Here is a 21339-nt window from a genome sequence, read left to right as displayed (position 1 = left end):
GGATTGAATTGGATTGGACGCTACAAATTTTGTTTTGAGTTTGGATTGGATTGGGTTTGTTTTAGTTGGACTTTTTGTTGAATTCCAGTATTTGGATTTTGGATGGCAGTCCATTCCCAGGAGTAGTGGCCCCGCTTCCTCTTGATGAACAGTTTCCCCCTCTTGTAGTCTCTTGTACTAACGTTAACGTAAGAAAGCTGACGATCGAGAGGCACTAATGAAGGCTTAGGCTAGTTATTGGCGAAAGGAAGGAGCTTAGCACATGAGTGAGTGTGTTCATTTCGAACTTTCTTTATTTCTACAGTCGTTCTTGTTATCAGGCTGCACACGCATGCGCAATTTTGGTGGCTATCTGAATTCTGAAGCGCTCCTCTCACTGTGCTTGAATGCCTGAGATGTATCTATACTTCACTGCATCCGTGCAGGGTTGTAATTTGTAAAGAGAACGGGCCTTTTGCTCCTACTTTGTTGTGCTAGCTGGGCCTTGAAACATATTTTTTCTTTCAAACTGTGAATATATTTTCGATTCCGTTCTTACCACCGTCTTGTTGAGAATAAATATTAAAAAATAAGACCTAATTTATTTACATTTTTATTTTTTTTATTTATCGGAAAATTAATATTCATGCTGTACTATTTTAATATTTTGAGTCTAGATGTTCAATATTTCGATATAATTCTTCGCCATTTACATAAATTATTAAACTATTTTATCTACTAAAATGTTACATAAAGTTGGAATAGATGCTGAATCTTATATTTTAGAATGTTGAAGACATTAATTTAATATTTTGGATATGTTAGTTACAAGGTCCCTTTTAGTAAATGTAATAACGAGCAGAATTTTTTTTTAGAGGAAGGATGTACTAGTAACGAGCAGAATAAAAAAGGAAACATATAAGCGAAGCCCACCTACCACCGCCCACCTGCGTCAGTGGGCTTCTCCTGGGCCTCCCGACGACCCGACATGCGGCGCTCGCTCGGCCCGTTGCCGCCGCCTCCCTTCTCTCTCTCTCTCTCTCTCTCTCTCTCTCTCTCTCTCTCTCTCTCGCCCCCTTCTCTTTTCCTCTCTGCCTCTCTCGCAGTCTCGCTCGCTCGTCCCCCCTTCTTCCAAGCGGCGACGACAGGGGAGTGGCGACGCCCTTGCCTTGCGAGTTCTTCGTCGGGCACTTCGCCGGCCGACAAGGTATGTCCGCCCCTTCCCTTCCCTTCCTTTCCTGCTCTGCGAAATCGAATACCCATTACCCAAACCCCCTAACGTGTGCTATTTGTGTTCGGATCTGACCATGGATTTTACCTACTAACTTCGATTTTTTGCCAAAATTTATTGGGAGTACATGTGTACACCCATGTCCTATACTGGGTCCGCCCCTGATTGCACCGATTTACTATTAACAGATTTAGTGCAGTACAGGTCCACAACTACCCTTGTTTCTCTAGGCACAACTTGTGTCCAAAGTATCAGAAGATGAAGAACTGGATGTATGTATGCTGCGAGTAGTCATAGCACGGGATAGTGGAAAATAGTACGATTGTGGCGCTTGAACCCCTGGAATTCTAATTTATGTATACCTTTTGGCCGTTGATGAAGACAGTACTGTGCGCATTTCAAGTTTGTGGCAGCTACAGATTGTAAATCTTCACTGGACTCTCTGCACAACCATCACATTGCTTACTTTTGTCAAACTATAAATTTGTGCCTATCATAAAGAAAAGCACTTATTGTTGAAATTTAGAAACACACTAGTTTTCCATAGCAACACTAATAGAGTTAAGAGATTTTAATGCAAACATATGATTCCCTTAGTGATGCAAAGATAAAATTCAGGGCAGCATGAATGATGCACAAAGTTTTTTTTTTGCTTACTTGAAATGATACTTTTCCCCCTGTTTTTCTTTCATTTCATTCCAGACCTTGCGTTGTTGCACAAATTATTCGACTTACTGTAATCCTATGTGGTTGAGCAGTTCAAGCAGGCTGATGGCTACATCAGAGCCAGTACAAGAAAGTTTGATGCTGGACTACCCACAACGTAGTAAGCCTCGGGTCCTTCTTGCTGCTTCAGGAAGTGTAGCTGCTATAAAATTTGAGAGCCTTTGTCGTAGTTTCTCTGAGTGGGCGGATGTCCGAGCTGTGGCCACCAAATCATCCTTGCACTTTGTTGATAGATCATCTCTACCTAGTGGCATTGCCCTTTACACTGATGATGATGAATGGTCTACCTGGAAGAAGATAGGAGATGAGGTTTTACACATCGAGTTGCGGAAATGGGCTGATATTTTGGTGATTGCACCATTGTCAGCAAATACCCTGGCTAAGGTATCTTGTTTTTGTGTGTGTGTGAATAGCAAATTGGTTTCATTGCATACAAGAAGTGATGCTAGATTTTTGTTTTCTGTATAGATTGCCGGTGGCCTATGTGACAACCTCTTGACATGCATTGTGAGAGCATGGGACTACAGCAAACCACTCTTTGTTGCCCCAGCTATGAACACATTAATGTGGAACAACCCATTCACGGAACGTCATCTTCAGACGATCAACCAACTGGGCATAATCTTGATCCCCCCAGTTACCAAAAGGTTGGCTTGCGGTGATTACGGAAATGGTGCGATGGCTGAAACCTCGCAGATCTATACTTCCGTGAGGCTTGCATGCAAAACGCTACCCCATGATTCAAGCAGATCACTTGTGATTCCTGTCAGTAACAATCAGCCATCTAGCTGATTCAGCTATCAACCTCATCAACTGTTAAGCTTAAGTATTTGTTTCCTCTGCAGTGTGCATCTTGATGTTAGAAATGAAGAGCAGTAGATATTTAATCAGCAGTGTTTGTACCAACCAGAGTTGTAGTGTTGTACCTTTGTGTCAAAGTACTTATTGTCTGGGCATCTGTTAGATTGTTCAGATTGGGTAACAGCTGTTGTTACAGCCATAGCTTCCTCCCTATACAGTAAGTCCTATTCAAAGATCAGACCTTTGTTTTTGTGTTTTCACGTCGAGAATTCTTTGCAGATGAAGATGAAGAGATGGCAAAGCGGCTTATTACCATGGTAGCAATGACTGAGTCTGTTCAGTTTGTGTTGTCTGTGAAATTACTCCTATGCAGTTGTATCAAATGCTGCAGCAAACTTTTGTATTATATTTGATATTCCTGCTGCATACACTGGAAATTTGGAATGATTGTCCGACCATATGAGTTCTTCCTACTGGGTCAGCCATTGATGTGCTTCAGTCAGCTTCTTCGTTCTCAAATTCTTGCCTGTCCATGCTAATCTCAAATCACCTGGTGTTGCTGTCGCAAACTTGGACCCCATCGATTAATAAATATCTCTTCGATTAATTCTGGTCCTAGGACTAGGAGCACGTCGATAATATTTTCATGGAGCAGCACATCGCCAGATCCATGATTGTGTGTGCAAGCAGCATGAGCCGCTGCAAAGGTAGACATGACGGACTACCTGCGCCTGTTATCTGCACACATGTTTTCAGGTCCAGTGACTTTTAGATCACATCAAGCGGGTGGGAGGCATGTGCATTGGCATTTGGCAGGTGCAGGAACAAAGTGGGAGTGACATGGACAAGCAAAGGCCGGGCGAAAGCAAAAACCGGTGGCCAACAAAAGATAACGCCAGCTCGCGCAAGCTCCTATGGAGATAAGCATCGGGGGCGGAGGAGAATGGCAACAACCGGGGGGGGTCAGGTACTCAGGTCGGCAGTTGGGTCGTCGTCTCGCCCCCAGCTCACTAGCCGTGAAAGGACGTTTTCTTCTCTCAAGGATAGCCTGATAGGGGCGATTGGTGATGACTGATGAGTGGCTTGTCAATTGGGGTCTGAAAAAGGAAAAATGTAACTGTCAGTCATTTGGATAAGTAAGTATGTCCGTTCCACAGCATGAATTCAGAAATGCATGATGATCAAAAATTCAAATAAAAAATTCAAAATGCTTGATAAAGCTTACATAGAAGAGCTGAAGTCAGCTATTCATCTACAGAAACGCAACACATTGACCTGATCACAGATTTGTGCTGCAATTTTTTTAGGAATATTTGTGCTGCATTTTTTTAGGAGTATTTGTGCTGCATTTTTTTTTAGGAATATTTGTGCTGCAATTGAACGGCACCTGGCAGGCTGGTACCTTGGCTCAATGTAATTCCAGCCATTTGTTCCAAAAAAAATTGTAATTCCGGCCTAGATAATTTCGATACAAAGCAGATGAAAACAAAAGATCACCGGGTTAAAAAAAAGTACCGTATCTAAAAAAAATTATCGGACTTTTCGCTTTAAGATGGCGAAAGCGCGCGACGTGGACGTTCCCGTCGCCTCATAATTAAGATTTCGGATTGGGACGATGTATGCTCTTGCGTTAAAATCCGCGTCATGTCACCATTTCGCCTTCATATACATGTGCGCTATTCCGTTGGGAGAGAATTCGATTACGACGTGCGCAAAAAATAAATCGACTGGTTTTAAACGAATGCATACCGGTCCAAGATATCGTTTCAATCTGCAGCGTCAGGCCCAGAACTAGAAAATCTTGAGTAGAACTCAGAACCGATTTGGATTTCGAGATGCGGATCACGGGTGACGACGCATCCGGGAGCCGAACATCCGGAGAGAGAGAGAGAGATAGAGAGAGAGAGAGAGAGAGAGAGAGAGAGAGATTGGAGCCCTGAATTCGGTCGTCCCTCCTCTGAACTGATTTTTTTTTTTTTTTTGAAAATTACGGCAACTGAACTGAATTGTGATTTCGAGTCTGCGATCCCGTGAACATCAACGGCGGCGAAACGGGGGTGTCAGCTGTGGACCGGCACCAAGGGTGGCGGTCATGTGTTGTCTCCGTCGTCTCCCTTGCACAGCCTGCAACTGCAAGCGCTAGCATCGAAGCCGACAGGGAGGGTGCAGTGCTGTGCCGTCGTAGTACCAGCTGCCTCTCGTCCTGCACCGGTCGTTGCAGTGCAGGCCCTGTCACGATATCCGGTGTGGGCCGAACCGGGGCGGCGCCGTCGCTCGCGGCGGCTCACGTTTCGCTGTCGTCGGCCCCGCTCCGCCTGCCGCGGCTGGTGGAGCGGGCGCTCGTGTCCGCCCGCGGCCTGCACCTGCGGGGGGGGGGGGGGGGGGGGGGGGGGGGGCGGGGGAGAGCGGCGGGCTACCCGGCACGGATCAGATAGGACCCGACGGAATTTTTTTATTTTAAGTCTTTTTAATCTAATATTTTAATAATAACTCATGCAGATCTAAATTTTCAAAAACTAACCCTTTTGATCGCGCCAAGTTCCGTGGCGTGACTCCCTGAAGAGTCGCGCCACACCAAACTGCCACGCTGGAACCCCCGCGGCCAGACAACTAACGTGACAAGGCTGAATCGCACCGCATGCTTTGGCGCGACTCACTCGAGCCATGCGCCGTGGCGCGACTCAGGTTGATACACATTGGGCCCAACAAAAAACCCTAGCCCACCTTTCTCTTTCCTGTCTGTGTCTCCTTTCTTTCCTTGGAGCCGCCGGCCGTCGCCTCCCCTGGGCCGCCGCGGAGGGCGCGTCGTCCGCTGCCTCCTCTGGGATGCCGCGGAGGGGGCTTCGCTCGCCGACGCCGGCTGCCGCCGGCACCCGCGCCTTCGCCGGCGGCCCCTACTGGCACCAGGGTGTCGCCTCCCTCGGACTCGGAACGGCACTCGAGGCCCGCTTTCCACCGGCTCGATGGCGCCTGCTCCGGCGCGCCACCCCGGCCCCCCGCCGCTAGGAGTGGACCTCCTTCCCCTCCGGCGACGCCTCCCCGGTTTGTCCTTCCCATCCGGCACCCTAACCTGCCTACAACCGCTGGCCATGGCGCCTACAGATCTGATGTCGTCCCTGCCCCTCGCCCCTCCTTGCAGGACCTCGCCGGCCACTCCGGGCTCCCTGCAGGTCTCGGCTCCCCTGTAACGACCCGGCCCGGGAGAACGGCTAAGATCTACTCTTCAAGTTGAATAAACCACACCTACTAATTAATCCTCTTGCGCTTTCGTTCTCGCTTCACGCAAAAAAAATCGATCCGGAATTAACTAGCTTCCCGCGATCGGCTATTTAAGCTGGTATGTCCCTTTCTCAATTTCCAGTATGGGATCATCGGTCCCGAGCTACACTGCCCGTGATGAACAGTGCTCCAATGCTACAGTACCAGACGTTAGTCCCGACCCAATTCGTCTACAGTACCCGAGCTATAGTGCCGACTCTGCTATAGTACCGCGGCCCAACACTGTTCAGCTCGGCCTACTGGCCCACTTAACAAGGTTGGGATGTCACATCCCACAGCTGCCGTGCTGGCCGACTGGTCGCCTGGTCCCTGGAGGCCGGCGGCCCCTGCTGCCTGCCTGGAAGCCGACGCCCCCTAGCTCCTGCTCCCTCTGAAGGTTTGTTCAAATTTGTAGTCTATATGGTACATGATTTCGGTCACATTATTGATTATTGATGCACTTTCTTATTTTGTCTGTAATTGTTGAACAATTGAACTATGAAGAAGAATGGGGATATTGCTTCTCCTTTTAGGAATAGCTTCAGTCAAAGCTAAGAAAAGAAATAAGTTGGATGATGCTCTTTTGTATGATTGTCTTTGTCAAATTCATTGAGCGGGATAGTTTCTTTGAGGTGGATGAGAATGACATAATCGAGACTTTCATGAACTAGTATGTTTGAAGTATTTGTATTATAATTTATGCAACTTTGGAATTTAATTGTTGAATTTAAAATTTGGAATGTAATTTATGTTCTTGGTAACTGAATTTCTCAGTAAAGTTTAAATTACCGAATTATATAAGGATTATACTTAATTGCAAGTGGAAAAAATACAATAAACTAGTTCATTGATTAGCATATATCCTGATATTGGTCAAGCATGATTTTTTTTTGCATATGATCTTAAGGACCAGGGCCTTTGTATCTGTGTTAATTGTTTTGGAAAAAAATGTGATCTTTGATTTTTTTTTTTTTGAATGTAGATGGTACAGCACCCACTATATCCCCTCCTACAAATGGTTTATGATGAGCGGCACCGTGGCAAAATACATGAAGAGCGTACTGTGGTGAACTTGTGATTGAATTTTTTTGGGTGAAATTACTAATTCGACTTTAGTTGATTACAATGTTCACTGATATGTTTGTAGGTTTTGAGGCCTCTACATCCCCGCCTTCACAAGCCTCTCACTTGGGACGATAGGTACGCACCGTACCTTAAACGGGCTGGATTCCTCCCGTTGGCGTGGTTGGTCAAGGATGGGCTCCCCAGGATGGATAATGCAGCTCTGACAGCACTTGTAGACCGATGGAGGCCTGAGACACACACATTCCACCTTCCCTCCGGTGAGATGATCATTACACTGCAAGATGTGGCTATGCTCTTTGGACTTTGTATATATGGCAGAGCTGTGACCGGGACTATATGTCCAAATGGATGGAGAGATAGAGTGGAGTTGTTGTGTTGGAGTGCACCCACCTGAACCACCAGAAGACACGAAAGACAAGAAGAAAGCAAAGGGGTATGAAAAACTGGAAGGATAAGCACGTTGCGCATGTCAATACTTGGAATCTCCAGGCAAATAACATTGTTTATGGCGGACCTGTTCACCGTGAGTCCCAGTTCAAGACATACTTGGAGTGGTTGAAGCAACAGACAAGGCTGAAGCTAAAAGTTGCAATGGACGCTACCAACATCGAGGATTTGCCTTCAAACCCCAAAGATGTCTTCGACGAGTATGATGCTCACACGAGAATGGGTAGGCAACCTGAGAGATGACACTTTGAAGATTACATTGTAAGTTACAATTTACATTACTTGAATACAACGAATCAAGCAATAGATTGTGGCCTAGTGTGTATATGATCTATGCACCTGCAGGGTCATCAAATTGGTCGTTTTGCTAATGAGGCGGGACAAGCATTGAGCGTGCCAATAGTCTCTCCGGATGTGGCCACCGTGCTTAAGTCATTTTTGCAGGTAAATATCTAGATTTCACTCTGAACTGGCAATTAGTCTTTGGTGGAGAAATAGTACTCTTAAACGGATTTTCTTGCCTATTGTAATGCAAATTTATTTCCTCTTATGGATTTTGTTGCCTAATGTAATGTAGAGGTTTAGACAGGGATGCCGGAAAATGGCGTTCAAACTAAACTGCTTATCAGCACAAGGACAAGGTCCGGCGGATCATGAAGAACCTTCTGGATCGCGCCAACGTGGTGGAAGGAGCATGAGTTTAACAACTTCTTTGGCCACATCATCTATAGGTTACATTCCGTATTTCCAAAATGATTTCCATTTGTGGTACTTCTTGATTTGTGAGTAGCTATAAAAATATTGAATACATACTGTTTTGTAGGAGGACGTCGCAGCCAACTAGGGGCTCTCAATATGTCAACACCTCATAGAAAGGGCAAGGAGGCACCACCTCGAGACAATGTCAGCGAGGAGTCTGAGGACAATGACACCGACGAGTCCGAGGAGACATCAAGATCAGATGATGGCGATCCACCCTACGACTCCCTATTGAGTCACGCCAGGCCTACTGGCGCAACCATTTGCACCAGATTTGGCCAAGGGACAATCTGGTATGGCTGGCTCCTTGGCGTGACTCTCTACTGAGTCACGCCAGGCCTCTTGGGACACACCACTAACGCGGCATGCTGCAATCATATGCGAGCATGGTACATTCAACAGCTACGGAACACAACAGGTGCAAGTGATGCTTGTGAGGTCCACTTTGTACATGCGGCCGCCAGTCATCTATCCTCCTACAGTCAATGCAGTTGCTGTCCTAACTAAATACACATACGCTGTCGGATCAAACAGCTCAGCTGACATGCTTGCTGCTGCCTTACCTGCTTTGGTTAGGAGCTTCTTGGCACCTTTCCCCCATAGATTCTGGTTGGACCTAGAAGTTATTTGTTGCCTTGCTTTCTCCCAACTATGCACAAATTATGAATTTATCTTGTATTAGGTGTACTCCACAATGGTAGAGACGGACATAGCACGTACCCCTTTAAGAATCTTATTCAACACTTCTGAGATATTTGTGTTACATACACCATATCTAGAACCATCGTCAAAGGCAAGAGCCCACATAAACTTATTTTCCATTTGGTCCTCCAACCACAGCGTTGCCGGTTCGTTCATCATACCCCTTAGTTTTGCAAGCCTAGTTTCAAATGTCTTCTCCGCCTTTGATGCACATACTAACTTTAGCTGCTTTATGACCTTTTTACTCTTCTATCTTTGCTATATATTAGCGGCTAAGTGTCTCATACACCACCTATGCACGACTGGTTGGTAGCCTTCCATGTGGTCCTCAACTTTATTAAGAATTCATTGATGCCGGTCTGAAATAATGCACACCTTACGGTTTGGTCCAACAACATCTCTACGCACTAAATGCAAGAACCATGACTAGTTGTCGTTATTTTCACCCTCAACCAACGAAAATGCCAGGGGGATCAAACGATCCTTGCCGTCCATGCCTGTTGCAATCAACAATGCTGTGACAGACCCACCGAGTTAAAACGCTTATTTAAGTGTAACCGCCATCATTTGGCGCATTAGCTTAATTAAGTGTAACTTGACAGGCTGTTTACAACCCACAGGCCGATCGAAATACATCAGAAGTCTCGCACGAAGGAGAGTGCAGAAGGTACCAGCACAATATAAACTTACAAAAATAGTAAATTATAATAAGACTTTTACAAAATAGCTTTAAATATAAAATTTACAAACGAAGGGATAGCAGCGGAAAAGAATCTAACTCATAGAGCATTTTTACTAGAGAATAAATAAAACAAACTAAATAAATCGAGAACTACCGAGATGTGAAGACAAGGCGCCACATCGAGCCCACCGATATGACACCTAGTTAGCTCCTAAACCTGAAATAGGGTAAACAACGAACCATGAGCAACTAATACTCAGCAAGACTTACCCGACCAGTGGGTATAACTTAGCCCACATATCTAGACATGCAAGGCTTTTGGCTGGTGGTTATTTTGCAGAAAAGCGACTAATGTAATTCCTTACTTTCAGTATTTTAGCCCCAGATTCTATACAAATTAACTCTATTCTAATATTTGCATGAACCAACTATAGCAAACATGGTGGTGAAATCAACAATAATTCAAGGTGTTCATCATCATACGTATATGAGTATACTCATCATCTCGTCATCACACTACGATGCAACGCAGTGATCAAGGTGCTCATATCCGAGAGCGACTGACGGCGAATCGATCCGATTTAACCTTGCAACGTGGACCTAATTAACACGGCACGTATTTGCCCCGTCGGACTATACATGCCAACCATTCCCCTCCCCGCATCGAACTACAGGAACCAGCCCAACGACATATGCTCAGCCGAGCTCAACGTGAGACCACCAAAAGTAAACAATGCATCCCCATTTCTCCGCGACTACTCGACTACCCCAAGAGTTGGGTGCGGGTTCCTGTACTTTCAAAGCAAGGCAGTACTCGGCTTACCGGTTTCGACTATCTCCTACTCCCGGTATGCGGTTAGTACAATTCAAACATGATCGGCATGGCCAACAACGGTTCGGTCCTTAACCGACTCAGACGGGTCTACACCTCTCCCGCCCGGTCTCAAATTTCCATGCATTCTATATACATTCAGCAACTCATATGTCAAAATATAATTAATTCACATATCTCGCGAGTAACCGGAAATTGCTCGATTTCTAAACATCCTAAATCTCGCGGGTGACAAGAAGTCACTCGGCTTCTACCGGGAACACTTAAGTATAGCATTACTATCGTCCTAAAATACTAGTATAAACTCAAGGAAACCTAGGGATCATGCAATTAGGGTTTCAACAAATTTCTATACGTAATGCACAATTAATATATATATATATATATATATATATATATGTGTGTGTGTGTGTGTGTGTGTGTGTGTCATAATTTCAAATAATAGGATGTGCACCGGGGCTTGCCTTAGGGTAACACTAAGTCAGTGTTAATGCTATCAAGACCTTGAGCCCTTCCGACCTTGGGCCGGGTCTTTGGTTGCCCCTTAGGGTCCTTCCATCTTCTGGATATGTCCACCGAACACCATCTTGGGGTTTGGCTCCAACATCGCGTGCTTCACGTCCATGTTTTGCATATCTAGCATATCTAAATGAAACACAACAATATTGATGTATGAATGCATGGGTGATGTATCAAAAAAGACAAAGCAAGCTTAAAAGAAAAACGGTTCGACGCTACACTATGAGAGTTCATTCAATTTGTTTTAGCCTGAAGTGTGTCCTTTAAATAAAACTTACTAAACTCGTTTAGAAGGCTCGGCGTGTATACAAAAGCAAAAGAGAGTACTAAAGGATTTCATTTAACTGACTCACAGAACCCTCTAGTTTAATTTGAGATAACCCGACGCCCACACTTCTGCAAAAATCCGGAATATCCGGACTTTAATCCGGAATATCTGGAATTTCCGGAGTATCCGGATTAATACCCGGAGTTTTCGGGTTTCACACAGTTTTCGCCCCCAAAACTGAAATTTTGATGGAGACAAAACCAACCCACAAAAATTGAAACCCTCTTAGACTATAGTAGAGTGATTCATAAGAAGATGATTGACCCGAGAGAAATCACTCAAAACCTCCTAAAACACCCAAATCGGCTAGCCCTAGCTTTTAGCACCTTGAGCTCACCTTTCTTGCCCGAAGAACTTGAATCAAAGCCAACCCAAGGTGGAATATGTAGAAAAGATGATTTCCCCACGCCGGTAGAAGCTTCTTTGGCCTTGGAATGGATTTGGAAGGAAGGATTTGGAGTTTAGGGCCAAGGGGAGAGGGAGAGCACGGGGAGGGCGAGAAAGGAGAGTGAATAACGGTTTATAACGTTTGGGAACAGCAAAAAGGATCAAAATGTGTGATATAAAGAGTGAATAACGGTTTATAACATTTGGAAATAGCAAAAAGGATCAAAACGTGTGATATAAACTTCCAGGTCCGGAATATCCGGGTGAAATACCGGAGTATCCGGAAGTTCCGGGTTCACACCCGGAAGTTCCGGGTTCACAATGATTCCCAGAGATAAATTGCGATTGAGTCGACTTGATTTGTTTTGAAAATTTGTTCAAACATCAAAACTGAGTCATTTGGCACCCCAACTATATTTTTAGCTAAACATTCTTCTTTCCCTGTTCCTACCTTTTAATATTATTTGATTTAAAAAAATGACGCGAACCTTTATTTAGAAATCATTTCAAAAGAGATTTTCTCATTTCACAGGTTAAATTGCTAGCAAGAATTTCTTTAGTGGTATTGTTCAGGCAGATTTAGTGCTAACAATCATATTAACCATGAGATTAACTTTGTAGTTATGGTGATAAACACCTGGGGTGTTACAAATGCCCCTCGGTACTTCCCGATTAGAAACGTGCCGTCCACACAACAGGTTTGCAATGCCTGTACACATTGCGGGAAGCACCAATATGCACGTTTCATTACATGCTTCATGGAACCCTTGTGCATCTCCTGCCTGCCCGTGGTATGAGTGCACCACTTTGTTCCCGGGTTGAAGTGTGCAATTGCGCTTAATATTCTTGGAATCCTTCCATAAGATTTCTTCCAATCGCCCCATAACATTGCTATAGCATGCTGCTTGGCCCTCCAAGTCTTTCCATATTTTACCCGATAGTTTGTAAAACCATGAATAGCTTCAATAATAGCCGCCACAGAAACATCAGGGTCAGCATGAACCATTGCGGCAATGTGTCTCCCAATGTAACGTGCAGTACATTGGGAGTGCTCTTGAGAAACCTCACATGTCCTACATTTGTGAGGTTGTTTAATATTACTAATCCTCCATTTCACCCTATCATCAGTGACAGGACATGCCCAAACCTTCCAAGGACACCCCTGCTGGCAACGAACCGTGTACCTCAATTTAGCCAAGAAATGCTTCACGTCATACAGTCTATGGTGCAGCACAGAGTAGTCCCTCAAAAAAAATTTAAGGTCCTCAAGGCTATCAAATATCATTTCTTTCTCCATCAACTGCTCACCACTATCGGGCTCAAGACATGCACGACGCAGACCTGAATCACAAAAATCCTCCTTCGAAATAGAATGGAAAATAGGGACCTCTGGAATATCAACATACACAGCCTTCAATTGCCTCAACTCAACTGTAGTCAATTAGGGTATACGTCTTCCAAAAAGTGTTGATCTATGTTCTCTGTCTCTTCTGGCATTTCATTCCCCATTGGTGTTGGTGCCACGAACGGAGTTGCTTCGGTTTTTCTTGGAACAAATGTAGATGCTTGGCACACCCTAATCGATGATAGCACATGTGTTTGTTGCCCAATATGTGTCGTATCAGTTTCTGGAGGTACCATATCATTATCGTATTCACACCCTCATTTTCTTCCAAGTCCTGAGATATGTCATCATCATCGACCTCCTCATTCTCAAAGTCGCCTTCATCAAAATTATTATTTACACGACATATGTCAAACCCAATTTTATCACCACTGTATCATCATCTGAGTCATGAGAAAAATCATCACCACAACTTTTATCTTCCTCCTCCGGTGCATCGGAATCATGATCCGATAAAATAGTTTCTTGAGTTACATGTTCAATGGGATAATCATCACCATCTTCAGTAGGGACATCCATACTACAATTACACACATCAACCACTATCTCCGCACAATCCATTTGCGAATCTCTGACCAACTCTTTGTAAAACAACCAATCATTCTCACAACCAATTGGCATCACCACATAGTGAGACCTTTTTTTTCCAACATCAAACCTATCACGAAGTCTTAACTCCATTCGCTCATTTCTTAATTTGAATGATGAATTTACTCGACGCATTATATCATCGAATGAAGGTGCCACATCGAATTTTGCTACTTCTTGCCTCATTCTTGCAAACTCTCCATTTTCTTTAACCGTCCCACCAGAAAATAAATAAACTAAACGATCCATCTACACACATACATATACACAAAATGACTAAGACAAAATTTTACTATTATAACTACACCACACTTCATTACTTCATACATGAAGAAGATAATATAACTATATATATAGCATAACATAAAAATCTTTACCAAAATACACAAAAAAAAGGTTTGCTACTATGAGGATTATTCAACACTTTATAGCTCTTTGTACTAAAAAAAATCTAAACAACACTGTCACCTCCAAATTGATACATGCAGCAATTATTACACGATATAAAAGTGTCACCATCGTTCAATTGCACGATACACCACAACCTCTTCTACCTGATTCGTACTCAATCCCCCATTTCAACTCAAATCCTACCTAAACTCTGCCCAACTCAAATCCTAAAAAATCCACGAAATGGAGGAAAACCAATCGGATAGAGTGGAAGAGCTACCTTCAAGGATCAATTTCTCTTCGTTTTCCCTTCGAATTGGGTGGAAGATCGAGTGGATCTAGAGGGGGAGAGGGACAGGCTGCGTCATGGAGCTCAGGTCGGGTGGAGAGTGAAGGAAAAAAGAAAGAGATGGGGAAGAGGTCGTCCAGTGGGTGGGCCTATATTAAGCTGAGTCGCGCCACGGCGTATGGCGCGACTCAATCGCGCCAAAGCATGTGGCGCGGCCCAGCCTTGCCACATCAGCTGTCTGGCCGCGGGGGTTCCAGCGTGGCAGTTTGATCGCGCCAAAGCATGTGGTGCGACTCTTCAGGGAGTCACGCTACGGAACTTTGCACGTCCAAAAGGGTTAGTTTTTGGAAATTTAGATCTGCATAGATTATCATTAAAATATTAGATTAAAAAATATTAGACCAGACGGGGGAGGCGACGGGCGCCGGACGCGACCGCTCCGCCGCGGCGTGTTGCCCGCCTCATCGGCACGTTCGCACCACTGCCGCCGTTCCGGACAAACGAGCCGCCGTCATCTCGCTCTCTTCCCGACCCCGCAGCCGCAACCGCAGCCGCCGCGCGCGCCAACTTGGGAGGCACGCACGGCACGCCCCCCGCCCGGGCGCTTCCCTAGCACGCCTCCTCTTTTCGGAGCGCCGTCTGTCTCTTAGGCCGTGTTTAGATAGAACGCAAAATTTTTTTGCGACGGAATCTTGCTAATTTGAAGTACTAAATGAAATATATTTATAAATTTTTTTACATAGATGGGTTGTAAATCACGAGACGAATCTAATGATGCTAATTAATCCATAATTAGCGGATGGTTACTGTAGCATCACTGTTGCAAATCATAGATTAAGTAGGCTCATTAGATTCGTCTCGCGATTTACAGTCCATCCATACAAAAAAATTTATAAATAGACTTCATTTAATACTCTATACATATGTTAAAATATTCGATGTGATATTTTTTTTTATATTTACAGAGTTTATGGGTAAAGATCTAAACACCCTCTACGCGAGTACGCGACGATGGGCGTGCGATGCGCCGACGCCGACGCCACCGCGTCTGCTCTGCGATGGCGACGATGCTGGGCAGCCACGGGATCGCTTTCGTTCACCGGCAGCTAAGCTAGATCATCCATGGCGCTAAGCCGCTAAAGCCAGCACGAATCCTGCAGCAGATAGAAGCATCGAGCGACGATGACGCATCGGCATGGGTGTGCTCGCGCACCCACGTGAGCCTCGCCTTGTCCCCTTGCGGCGGCGCCTGCTTCCAAACGCACAGTGGCGCACGGTACAGTGCGTGGGCTTGATCGGACGGCCGGGCCACCGGCCACGCCGCACGCTTATGGAGCACCCCCATGGACATGTACTCCTCCCGTGTTCCACCAATCGCCGTGCTCAATTTCCGTCACGTTTAATTTGCTCAGTCTTCCTTTGTCATGGTGGATGGCTTTTCGTGACGGTCGTGTGACGTGTCATGCTTAGCCTACCGTGTTTGGAGCATCTCCAAGAATTCTCAATATTTTTTTCTTAAATCTTATTGATTAGCAACTCTCTAAATAGGTATGAAGAAGGAAAAAAGAATCTATCTCCAATAACTTTTTATTTTCACTTCCTCAAAATAAGAAATTGTGGCCCCACCCGCGAATCCTATGGTCGCGTGCCTTCTTTTCCGTCCGCCGCCGCCTGCGCAGCTTGCCGTCCCGCACAACATTTACTGTAGCAATTTTGATCAAAAATTTAGAGTAGCAAACGAAGTCTAATTATAAAACCACCTCCACAACCCCCGGTGTAAATCGCGAGACGAATCTAATGAGGCCTTTGACCGCGTGATTAGAGGATGGTTATTGTAGCATCACTATAGCAAACCATTAATTAATTACCGTCATTAGATTCGTCTCGAAAAATTACATCCATTACTAAAAAGATTTTACAAATAGATTTCATTTAGTACTCCATACATGTGAGATTCTCTTTTCGAAAAACGTGTACAAAAAATTTACCGTGTATCCAAACACGGCCAAGGATGGGCGCTGTTAGACCGTCCACAGCGAAATGAGCAAATGAAGGAGTAAATACACTGTTTGACACTGTAGATGCACTGTTTGGCACTGTAGACAGAGAGGGCGTGGGAAACGAGGAGGGAGCAAATTTGCTCTTGCTCCCTCCGCTGTGGTCAGCCTTAGGCCTCGTACTGCCGGCACTACGGGTGATGGGATGGAATATGAAGAGGGAGGCGTTGTCGATACCCAATCTCCTCCCAACTTTCCAAATTTTTCATCACATCTCATCACATTGAAATATTAAATATAACAAATGATCCATGCATGGAGTACTAAATATAGATAAATAAAAAAACTAATTACATAGTTTTGATGTACATTGTGAGACGAATCTTTTGAACCTAGTTAGATCATGGTAGGATAATATTTAACACAAACGACGAAAATGCTACAGTGTGCTACAGTGACAAACTGCCGCCGTTCACGCTGAAAAGGCCGCTCGTGACAAGCTGTGATGGCCTGATGGTCTCGGGCGGCAGTGACAAGCGAAATCATGCAGTGAGCTACTCCGTCAGTTCTAAATTATAAATCATTTCAAGAATTTTAGAGAGTCAAACTATTTCAAAGTTTGATTAAAATTATAGAGAGAAATATAAAGATTTATGACATCAAATAGGTGCACTATAAAAATATAGCTAATAAAAATCTAATTATACTTAATTAGTATCATAAATATTATTATTTTGTCATATAAATTTGATCAAATTTGAAAAAATTTGACTCCAAAATTCTTAGAATGACTTATAATTTAGAACGGATAGAATACTAGTAGCTGCCTCTGCACTCATGACAAGCCGAGGCATGTGCGCCCTGCTGGCGCAGGTAGGGTGAGAAAGGGGTGACAAAAAATCGGACGCGGGGACGCGGGGAGGCCGATCGGGAGGGAAGCAGCCATGCGCATATTTACGCATAAGTATTCGTCAATTTACGCATAAAAAAATAAAAATGAAAAAGAGAGATTGAGAACTTTGAAGATGCTCTTACGCGCGTTTCTTCTTTGAACTGGAAGTGGCTGGAACTTCCACCGTGATCGTGCGTGCGCATGTCTGAGCTCGATGACACGATGAGGCAAGGGTTGAAAACGGTCGGAAACGGTAATTATTCGGTAATCAATTTTTTGATCGTTTTTCTTTGATTGTGAATAAATAGGATATAGAATCTTGTATACAAATTTGTATTCTTGTTTTGACCATTGAGCTTGTAAAGATTCATAAAAGGTAAACCTCAAATTCATCCTATATTTTCTCAAATGATAGATATAAAATTCGGTATGGATTCGGAAACAAATTCGGTATTTTTTTTCATTTTTTTTGTTGTAGGGAGCAAATAATGCATAAAATAATTTATGCAAAATTTTATTCTTATTTGTAATAATGTGCTTGATAATATAAGAAATAATCACCATCTAATTTTATACATATCTATTTTAAAATATTAAATTTGTTCTAACAGTTCAGATTACCACTTTCATCCCTCGCAACCGAATGTGTCGTCGTACATTCACGCTCGACTCGTCACATGTGATACGTACCGTGCGTCCGGGATCATGAGCGTAGTACGAGATGATCGGCGTCACATGATCCAGCCGAGCATCTTTCTGCCTCCGGGAGGATGACCACAGGTGTTCGCTTGGCTGCTTCTTCAACCCAGCCAACAGTATTTTTTTTCACATTACTCCAGCACCAGTATTCAGCCACCAACCAGCCAACAGTATTTTTTTCTCACACCACTCCAACACCAGCCACCAGCATCGGCGCAGCAAACAGGATGAAGGCCCACAAATGGATGAAACCTTTTTTTTCTTTTTTCAAGTGGAAAGAAATGCATGAATCTTCTTCACAGGTGGCCAGGGTTCTGACCGCAGATGGTGAAACTCCTTTTCTTCTTTTTTTTTTTGAGAAAACTCCTTTTCTTCTTTACGAGCAGTCAAGAATGCGTATTGTAGTTGGAGATGTCCGAGAGGCTCTTACGAAATGTAAAACCGGATTTTCTTTTCTTTAAAGCACGATCTAGAAAGTCACTAGTTCGCTCTGACAAATACTCCTGGAGTTTTTTTTTAAAAAAATGGACTAGGAATGCAACAGCAGACGATGCTTCACTTTCTTTTGAATTCTCCAAGAGTAAAAAATAGAGAAATCGAGCTATATACTGGTAGGATTATGATTGGAGGCACCAACCCAAGACAAAACCAGCAGAGGCGACAAAACTGTTTTCCCCGTTTTTAAATTTGAATTTTTTTTTAAAAAAAAGCACGAAAGCAACAGGAAAATGGCGAGCGGGGGCCCAGCGACAGCGACGGCCCAGCCGAACCTGCACCGAGTCCCACCCGCCGCCGCCGCCGCCGCCGCCGCCGCCGCCGCTCCCCTCCACTCGCTTCCTGACGGGGCCCCCCTTCCCGGCGTCGCCAGCTGTCACGGCCCACACCCTGGAAAGGGCGGGCGCGCCTTCCAGCTCGGCGCCGTGACGTGGACCTCCTCCTCCCCTCGCGGCCCTCGCCGCCCCTCCTGCCGGACCGCGACCTGCACGAGGCGCCGAAAGAACCCCTCGCCTGCCGACGTGCGGGGTCCAGGGCGCGGTGGTCCGGCGTGTCGCGGTCCGGGGTGGGCGCGGGTACGATAGCGGCGTCGCTCTAGCGCCGGGGGACCCCGCGGCTGCCACGGCGTCCACGGATAAATACACCTGGATGGAGAGACGCTGGGTGTAGGAGCAGGAGATAGCGCGCGCGGCGGCCGGGGAGGAGAGCAGCTGCGGCGAGCAGGCCGAGGAGGAGGGAGCGAGAGGGAGGGAGACGTCGCCTGCGATGACACCGGCCTCATCCGCCGCCGACACCGTCATCGTCGCGAGCGAGCAGAGCAGCAGCAGCAGCCGGGCCGCGGCGCCGTCCGTCCCGTCGTCCTACGCCGTGATCTGGGAGAAGGAGCGGTAAGAGACAGAGAGCTACGCGTCTCCTGCTGCGGCATGGAGGTGGAGAAGGCCAGGTGCGAGTGCTGCGGGTTCACGGAGGAGTGCACGCCGGCGTACATCGCGGCGGTGCGGGCCGAGTACCTTGGCCGCTGGGTGTGCGGCCTCTGCGCCGAGGCGGTGGGCGACGAGATCCGGCGCGAGGACGGGGCGCTCACCACGGCCGAGGCGCTGGACCGCCACGTCGCGTTCAGGAAGGCGGCGGCGCCGTCCCCCGACGACCTCGTCGCGGCCGTGGCGCGGCTGCTCCGCCGCTGCCTCGACTCGCCGCCCGCGTCGCCAGCCGCGCCCGCGCCGCAGGGCCGGAAGGTTGCCGCGGGGCCCGGGTGCCCCGACGAGGCCGACGCCTGAAGCCTCGCTCCGCGCGCGCAACGCTGGATGGCGAGCAGCTTGCTCGGCGGCGGCGGCAATGATTGCGGCCATTAGTTGGTTCAAGCTGATAGCGAATTGAATATTGTGATTACTTGTAGCTGTGCTAGAATAAAACCCTGGCGGCATGTGAGAGTAGCAGTGCTCGTGTAGGCCGCCTTCGTCTCCGCGATCGATTGATGATTGCTCGAGAGAGGAGCAGCAAATCGCGCTCCGTATGATCATCGAGCAACGAGCATGAAGTTGTTACGTGCTTGGGGTCTATCTAGCTATGGTACTTCTATAATCTGGGGGATTCATGTGGAGGACAAGGACTGTTCCATTAGCTCAGTACTGAATATTCAGCTAGAGAGCTAGACACTGTAGTCAGGTTGCGATAACATTGTACTGGACTCCTGGAGCCGTCCTTGGCCTAGATGCAACTGTATTCATGTAAATTATCTTGCAATTTGCTTGTGTAATTCATGGGTCACATCGACACTTGGTGTTGCTCGGACCGAATGCTGCTTACTTGCTTAGCACAAAGCTTTGTAGGTGAAAGATCAGTCCAATTTCACTACACGAGTTCCACATGGCTCAAGTAAATCCCCTCTAGATCGTTCGGGCCAGCACATCAGTTTGCCAAAGCAAACCTGCTTAGCTCCGCGCGCGGCTAGTTAGCTCCCTCATTAACTTCTTTTTCTTTTGTGTCTCAAAAAAAACTTATTTTTCTTTTGAAAAAGTGACATAGGGTGGATAACCAGAGCTGGCTTGCTTCGGCTCAGACCCTGTTTAGTTGGTGCTTCGGCTCAGACCCTGTTTAGTTGGTGAAAAATTATTGATTTTGGTACTGTAGTACATTTCGTTGTTACTTGACAAATAATATCCAATCATGAACTAATTAGGCTTAAAAGATTCGTCTCGTGCTAATCAGTTAGACTGTGTAATTAGTTATTTTTTCAACTACATTTAATGCTTCATACATGTGTTAGCGAGCTGGTTAGGCTCGGCTCGTTTACGTAGTGAGCGAAAACCAGAGCTCGGCTTGGCTTGTTCTAGCTCGCGAGCCTATGCCACTCGTGATCGCGCATGCAATGGAATCATGCATGCGATACCCACACCCAATCGTATGTCACCTCAACAAAATTCATTCAGTCTCAACTCGCAGCTTTGATCGTAGGAGAAAGAGTAGAGACGACACGAGCGATGATGCCCTTGGACGAGGAGGTTGGCACCCAGGCCGTGAAGCTGCGCAGGGTGATGAGTGATGACGAGCCGCTGGAGCTGGTCCGTCTGCTTGTGCATCATCTCCTTCGCCGCCACGGCGCCAGGATCACGGGCCCTCACCCGTCACCGGCTCCAAAGTGCGCCTGGATGAGCTTTGCTGTCCGCGGGCTCGAAGGGGATGAGTTCACGCCAGCTCTATCTATAGCCCAACCGAGGGGAGCTGAACATCAAGACGCTACCTTCTCCGATGCTCTCGTTGACTTTGTGGTTGGGGAAATCAATCGGCATTGCGCCGATACGCGAGGAACGGAGCGGGGAGTGGTGGTGGCCGATGCGATCTGACGAC

At 46.0% G+C, this 21339-nt stretch overlaps 3 protein-coding genes across 3 annotated transcripts; 2 read left to right on the top strand and 1 right to left on the bottom strand.

The window, feature by feature from the left end:
- Window positions 1-1030: 1030 nt before the first annotated feature.
- LOC120702920 (phosphopantothenoylcysteine decarboxylase-like) lies at window positions 1031-3210 on the top strand. Its single transcript, XM_039986915.1, has 3 exons — window positions 1031-1186; window positions 1969-2320; window positions 2405-3210. The coding sequence occupies exons 2-3, from the start codon at window positions 1982-1984 to the stop codon at window positions 2726-2728; spliced, it is 663 nt and encodes a 220-aa protein (XP_039842849.1). The 5' UTR covers window positions 1031-1186; window positions 1969-1981; the 3' UTR covers window positions 2729-3210.
- A 564-nt stretch (window positions 3211-3774) lies between these two features.
- LOC120701836 (transcription factor Maf-like) lies at window positions 3775-19292 on the bottom strand. Its single transcript, XM_039985648.1, has 2 exons — window positions 18768-19292; window positions 3775-3834 (listed from the first exon to the last, which is right to left on the bottom strand). Exons 1-2 carry the CDS (start codon window positions 19290-19292, stop codon window positions 3775-3777), a joined length of 585 nt encoding a protein of 194 aa, XP_039841582.1.
- On the top strand, window positions 19139-20276 carry LOC120702919. Its single transcript, XM_039986914.1, has one exon. It carries the CDS (start codon window positions 19416-19418, stop codon window positions 19767-19769), a length of 354 nt encoding a protein of 117 aa, XP_039842848.1. The 5' UTR covers window positions 19139-19415; the 3' UTR covers window positions 19770-20276.
- Window positions 20277-21339: the final 1063 nt, after the last annotated feature.

This window comes from Panicum virgatum, chromosome 4K (assembly GCF_016808335.1).
Source record: "Panicum virgatum strain AP13 chromosome 4K, P.virgatum_v5, whole genome shotgun sequence".
In the NCBI taxonomy this organism is placed as follows: domain Eukaryota; kingdom Viridiplantae; phylum Streptophyta; class Magnoliopsida; order Poales; family Poaceae; genus Panicum; species Panicum virgatum.
This window is presented reverse-complemented; position numbering and strand designations above follow the sequence as displayed.

Bases quoted from the DNA above. Each gene is read 5' to 3' on its own strand.
- LOC120702920 (XM_039986915.1), top strand. From the start codon at position 1,982: ATGGCTACATCAGAGCCAGTACAAGAAAGTTTGATGCTGGACTACCCA. The intron at 2,321-2,404 runs GTATCTTGTTTT...TTTTCTGTATAG, and splicing joins CAGCAAATACCCTGGCTAAG to ATTGCCGGTGGCCTATGTGA.
- LOC120701836 (XM_039985648.1), bottom strand. From the start codon at position 19,292: ATGACGGTGTCGGCGGCGGATGAGGCCGGTGTCATCGCAGGCGACGTC. The intron at 3,835-18,767 runs GTTCGGCTGGGC...TTCCTTTTTCAG, and splicing joins GCGGGTGGGACTCGGTGCAG to ACCCCAATTGACAAGCCACT.
- LOC120702919 (XM_039986914.1), top strand. From the start codon at position 19,416: ATGGAGGTGGAGAAGGCCAGGTGCGAGTGCTGCGGGTTCACGGAGGAG.